We start from the raw sequence: 6,306 nt of genomic DNA, 5'->3' as shown, positions 1-6,306 counted from the left end.
TTTTTAAGCCACAGTCTCACTCTGACACCCAGGCTGGAGTGCAATGGCCTGATCTTGGCTCACTGCAACCTTCACCTCCCAGGTTCAAGCAATTGTCCTACCTCAGCCTCCCGAGTAGCTGGGATTACAGGCATGCACCACCACATCTGGCTAATTCTTTTGTATTTTTAGTAGAGATGGGGTTTCACCATATTGGCCAGGCTGGTCGCAAACTCCTGACCTTGTTATCTGCCCGCCTCAGCCTCCCAAAGTGCTGGGATTACAGGCATGAGCCACCACACCAGCCTTGATCCCTAATTTCTTAAGGCAGCCCTCCAAAAGTAATGAGACAAAGGTAGGAAAAAAAATATGAATTCAAAATGGGGACGAGAGCCAACCTACAGCTAAGCTTTGTACAGTCTCTTTTCGGTTATCTAAAATTCTACTCACCCAAACTACCTTTAAAAATTCCTAAATCATTTGCTTACACAGATAGGGCTATGTAAAAAAATAAAACAGTGGTGATAAATTTGAGAATAAAATAATGGAAAAATAATTTTAAAAATTCCCAAATCACATATTCTTAAATTTAAGATCTAGGAAGAAAAATATAGTATTATAGCAGCTTTGCTTCTTGCAAAGTAGGGGAATCCAGGAATTCCCTTACTTCAAAACTCACTTAACTGATACCAATTCATCATAATTTCTGAATTCAGAGTAATTATTATCTAATTGTTTTGTCCTACAGCAGAACTCTATTCAAGTAACTAAAATAAAAGATGTTAGAGTCTAATATCAATTCTCATTTAAAAATTATAATTTGGTCATATTTGCAAGTGCCTTCCTAACAGAAAAAAAAATTCTTACCAGGTCCTCATTGCTGGATACCTGTTTATATTGTGAACAACCTCTTCTCCACAGCACTGCGATTAAACAGAAACAGCAATTAACCATTTCTTTTTCTTAGGTGAATAGCTAAAGATTTTTTGTTTTTACGGAGACAGGATGAATTAAGGGACATAATATAAAAGAATGGTTTTATATTCGTTATATTCAGAATGACTGGTTAAGTATCTTTAAATTTGGGACAGAGTAAGACTTAACATGGGTGTGCATTCCAGGGCTTTGGGGGGAAAGCACATGTTTTTCCGCCCATACAACCACTCATCTGCTCTCTTTCTGACATTTATTCCCTTCATTCCATGGTTAGAGAAAATGCTTAATGCAAATTCTTACGGGAGAAGCCATAAAAAGGCACTGCCATACCAAAAAGAAAATGAGTAACAGACCCGTCCAAGAGATAACTTATAGAGAAGCACAGAGAAGATAAAATTGCAAAAATATAGATGTGAAGACCTCTGTCACAATTTCGTTCTGTTTGGGAACCTTAGACACCTGAATTTGCTGCTGGGCGACTAGGAAATGTCCCTTCCTCGCTAAAATTATCCAGAGATCTCTGCTTTTTTAAGAACCACTCCAACTTCCTCATACGTTTAAATACTTTAAAGGAGTGGACTAGACGACAGTAAAACTAGCCATGGACAGTTACAGATTCCCATCCATCTTGGAGAAATTTAATCGCCTAGAAACCAGAGTCGTTTTGATAACAGTGACGACTCCACCAACCATTAGGACTAAGGTCATGCCTGTAACGCTACAATGGAGCATAGGATATGGAGACCTTACCCGTGTGAATCCCGGGATGTGTAAGGCTGACAGCAGCCGTTACCAGGTGTGTCAACTTATTCCTCCCTAGACCACCGCAAGCAGCAACCATAGAGGCCATGATTCCGCGTCTCCTCCACTTCCTTTAGTTCCAAGTCGTTCCGAAAGGTCCCTTCCGCTGCTCTTCCCCTGTTGGCTTGAGCACCCCGTTCAAAGGTTCCGCAGGAGAACGCTGAGGACCCGCAGGAATTGATGAGGTTTTCAATACGCATGCGCAGCACCCTTCGGTTCTGGCCCTTGCTTGGCGGTAAGTCACGTGACGCTTATGATTGGACAAGGAAAGGGCAGAAGTTTATGCTTGCTTCCGGTCCGCAAGCCCTGAGAACTAACTTGGGGGCTTTTCCCAAGGTGTGTGTAAAGGCGAGCGCCCGCCTCTCTCTCTCCCTTCCATTCGGGTTTAGCGTCTGGGTCACTGAGAATGACTTCTGAATAGGGCCCTGGGCCCTTGCCATGGATGAAGGTGGTTCCCGCATCCGCCGGCGGGTGTCTCTCCCCAAAAGGAAACGTCCAAGCCTGGGGTGCATTTTTGTCATTCCCACCGAGGCCGAGCTCGAGCGCGGAGATGAGAAGAAGGAGGAGGAAATGGTGGCTGAGAACAGGCGGCGGAAAACTGCGGGCGTAATACCGGTCGAGGTACAACCCTGTCTACTCTCAGATTCCCCTGATTGTCTTTTCCTTGGAGGTGGTGATACAAACCCGGACCTCCTACGTCGCATGCCCACTGACAGAGGGATGGGATATCAGGTACTGAGGGCTTGGAACTTGAAACTGCAAACGTTTGGCATTCTTCCCAGATGCAGAGTTGACCAAGTTTTATCGTCGCCTTACTTTACTTCTCTCGTCTTGGTTACCACCGTTAATCGGCACTTAGGAGTTATTGATTGCCTTGTTATCTACATTTCTGTATAAATATGAAATGTAAACCCCTAGACATAAAAGTTGTACACACAGCAAATAAATGGCATGACTGAGACGCAAATCTAGGCTTCCAAATAACAACAGCTCCTACTGTACAAATAAAATCTGCTGTTTATTGAAGACCCGTTATGTTAAGCTAGTTACATTATCTAGATTTTACGACAGTAATCAGGCCCTGAATAGTTGAGATACTACAGTTCTTACTCCATTTTACTATAATCACTTTACTATATTGCTGCCTCCAAGTTTACGTCTCTTCTGTGTAGTAGACTACCCCAAGTCTGTGGTCAGATTCTCAGTCTCAATTCCAAATTCCTAAGAACTCCTTCGAGTGTCTACTGGTACAGCCATGATTCTGTTACAGGCCAGTCTCTGTATATTGGAGTCTGGGAGGGCAGAGCTGCAGGTATCAGAACCATCGAATGCGCTGACATTTCGTATATATCTACCAGTCTTCCTGTTGTTTTAGTACAGGTTTAAGAATTAGAATCTGGCCGGGCGCCGTGGTTCACGCCTGTAATCCCAGCACTTTGGGAGGCCAAGGCGGGTGGATCACGAGGTCAAGAGATCGAGGCCATTCTGGCCAACATGGTGAAACCCCGCCTCTACTAAAAATACAAAAATTAGCCGGGCGTTTGGCAGGCGCGTGTAGTCCCAGCTACTTGGGAGGCTGAGGCGGAAGAATCGCTCGAACCTGGGAGGCAGAGGTTGCACTGAGCTGAGATTGTGCCTCTGTACTCCAACCTGGATAACAGAGTGAGACTACATCTCAAACAAAAAAAAAAAGTGCCATTTGTATACTTTTTTTTTTTTTTTTTTAATGATGAACCCAATCAAGAAAAAAGGGGGACAGGTCGGATTTGGCCTATGGGCCATAGTCTGCTCATACCAAGTTTAAGTATCAATCTAGGAATGAGTATGGGATATTCCAAAACATCAGAAAACAGTTCTTAAAGCCCAAGTTTTCTATATAGTTAAACTCTGCATAAGACAGCAAAATAATAATCCTTTTGGCCTAAGAGGCTTTTTCAGAATACCTAGCTCTAGTCCCTCTAGTATCTGATCTAATAGTAATTTACAGCACAGTTTGAACATTTGACAGTTTTCTTAAATGACAGAAGTAGACTGATAGAATTCTTATTTGCAGTTAAATTCCCATGATAAAAAACAAAATACCTGTAATGTGCCTTCCATAAATGCATCCAGTAAATGGAGAAACAAACTGGGACAAAAGCTGTTTTGGAGTTTTATTTGGAGGGGAAAAAAAAAATATTTGTTATTTATTCCTAAATGTGTAAATTTCAAAAAACAGCCTTCAAGTTATATAAAACTTTACTAAATTTCAGACACATTTCATAAAATATGAGAAAAAATATTGTTATCCATCCTGTTATCTTCTGAAGTAATATTTTCTATCCAGTGTGTCAAAAGTCTATATATAATTAAATAGCAGATAAATCAGCATATTCATTCAATGCTAAATCTGTTTTCTTGACTTCCGCAGATAGCTTTCTTAAACACTGCTGAAACGAGCTACTAAAAAATTTCATCTATCAGGACAGGCTATCGCATTACCCTCTGATAATAATCATTAAGACAAATTATCAGAGGGTAGTGAGATTTTCAGGAGGTACAAGTATACCAGGCATTTGCTGTAATTTATGTTTTATTAATTTAAATACTTCTTTAGAACTTTCTAGGTGCTGGTCATTGTTCTTAGCACTTTGCGTAATCTTCCTAGTATGTGTGTTTTTGTAATTTCTTGGTTTTCCCTCAAAGGCAGCTATCACCTTATACTACTGTCAATATACGGAATTGGGTTTTTGGTTTTTTGGGGGTTTTCTTTTGAGATAGTTTCTCTCTTGTCACACAGGCTGGAGTGCAATGACATGATTTCAGCTCACTGCAATCTCCGCCTCCCAGGTTCAAGCAATTTTCCTGCCTCAGCCTCCCATGTAGCTGGGATTACAGGCATGCACCACCATGCCCAGCTAATTTTTGTATTTTTAACAGAGACAGGGTTTCACCAAGTTGGCCAGGCTGGTCTCAAATTCCTGACTTCAGGTGATCCGCCTGCCTTGGCCTCCCAAAGTGCCAGGATTACAGGTGTGAGCCACCGGGCCCAGCCAATATATAGAATTCTAGTGCCATTCACTTCCCCCAAATTTGAACTTCTAACTTGCTGAGAGTGAGACAAGAGATAATATGTGAAGCAGTGATATGGATGGTGAGGTAAAGAGATCAGCTTCACCAGATGAGCTTTTTCCAAAGTTCTGGCCCTCACCAATTGAGAATCACCACCATAGTGAGCTATTAAAATGTGTGGGGCAGTGAAAAAAAAAAAAAAAAAAGTGGAAATAATAGTAAATGAGGGAGAGCCAAGGTGCTTTTACTTGAATAAAGCAAAGATAAACTTATACGTAGAATTATAACCAGATTTGAAATTCGAGGTTATTAAAACAGTTACCTCCACAAAAGCCTGCTATAAACTGACTTTGATTCTCTTTAAGCAGATCTATCAGAAGCAGAATCCTAAAATATAGTGAAGTAAAACCAGATCTCACCTGTACATTCTTATAATCTACACGCTTTCCACACAAGATACACTTCTTAAGTGGTTCTTTATAAGGGTTTTCCATTGGAATGGGCTAGGAAAAAAAAAACGGAAAGTCTGATAATAGGATGTGTTCATTCTGAATTTTAAAAGGTTACTATTCTACATTCAAATCCATTCAAAGGATTAGTTATACCTTTCTTACGGTGTACATATTTTGTACAAGCACTTTATTTTGTTTCAGTTTAGCCTATAAATTAACTCATGGGAAGATTCTGGAATAAAGTACAATCTTTGTAGAATAAAAGGGTTTATGGCAGAAAAATAAATCATGTCTGATAAGAAAGTGATTGTTTCAATGCTTTGCCCAGATTGTAGATAATGAAAAAAATTTTAGATAACATGCCATTCTTAAATGAGTGCAATCCCTAATTTATCCATCCCCATGTCTCTATCAAGTATTTTATCATTATTTTTATACACAGATAATGGCCCAAGACTTACTATAATAAAAGGTTCTTTATCATCCCAGACTACTATATAGTTTGTATCCACCTGTTTGGCTTTTCTATTATCACTATTGCCTTTAATGCTTCTGTCACAGTGCCTTCCTCCTACTGTCAGTATGGCTGTCTCCAGGATGGAGGTTCTTAACCTAGAAATGGCTTTTGAAGCCCATGACTCCCTGTAATTATATGCAAAATTTCAAATCAATGAGACTGTGTGCCTTTTTCTGTAGAGACGATCCATAAATTTGATTAGAGACAAAGTGGGATTTATGAACTAAAAAGAATAAAGTCCCTTTACTTTCTTAAAGTACAGTGGGTGGACAGATTACCAAGACACATGGCTCAGAGAAACTAGACAAGTTCTTTTGTTTTTTCCAGTTCCTCCAAAATTTCCAATTTACATTCAGCTCACATGACTACATTCCTCCTAAGCTCTGTGCAAGCGCTTTGTATAGTCTTATGTCAAATTACCTTTGTATATAGTAAGAACCTTTGCCTTCAAGTCCATGCTAATACTTTAAACTCATTAAAATATACCAACAGGTTAGAATAAACTGTATTTAATGTCTTGGTGTAAAACTTTAATTTTGATCCCTAATTTTTTTTTTTTTTTTTTTTTTT

The 6,306-nt window shown here is 39.9% G+C and overlaps 1 protein-coding gene across 3 annotated transcripts in view; it reads right to left on the bottom strand.

The window, feature by feature from the left end:
* The window catches only part of MRPS18C (mitochondrial ribosomal protein S18C), a 10,235-nt gene that overhangs the window by 2,014 nt on the left and 1,915 nt on the right, over positions 1-6,306 (bottom strand). Inside the window, exons 3-4 of one of the 3 annotated variants that reach the window (XM_017530249.2) lie at positions 5,187-5,270; positions 3,799-3,856 (exon numbers count right to left, since the gene is read on the bottom strand). In XM_017530249.2, coding sequence (XP_017385738.1) covers positions 3,799-3,856; positions 5,187-5,270 — 142 coding nt within the window. Of the gene's footprint in view, positions 1-846; positions 903-1,665; positions 1,906-3,798; positions 3,857-5,186; positions 5,271-6,306 lie in introns of those variants that run through there. The other 2 variants (XM_037739167.1, XM_017530250.1) reach the window with 2 other exon arrangements.

This window comes from Cebus imitator, unplaced genomic scaffold (genome assembly GCF_001604975.1).
Source record: "Cebus imitator isolate Cc_AM_T3 unplaced genomic scaffold, Cebus_imitator-1.0 Scaffold64, whole genome shotgun sequence".
Lineage (NCBI taxonomy): Eukaryota > Metazoa > Chordata > Mammalia > Primates > Cebidae > Cebus > Cebus imitator.
The sequence above is the reverse complement of the archived record's forward strand: the minus strand, read 5'-3'. Positions and strand labels throughout refer to the sequence as shown.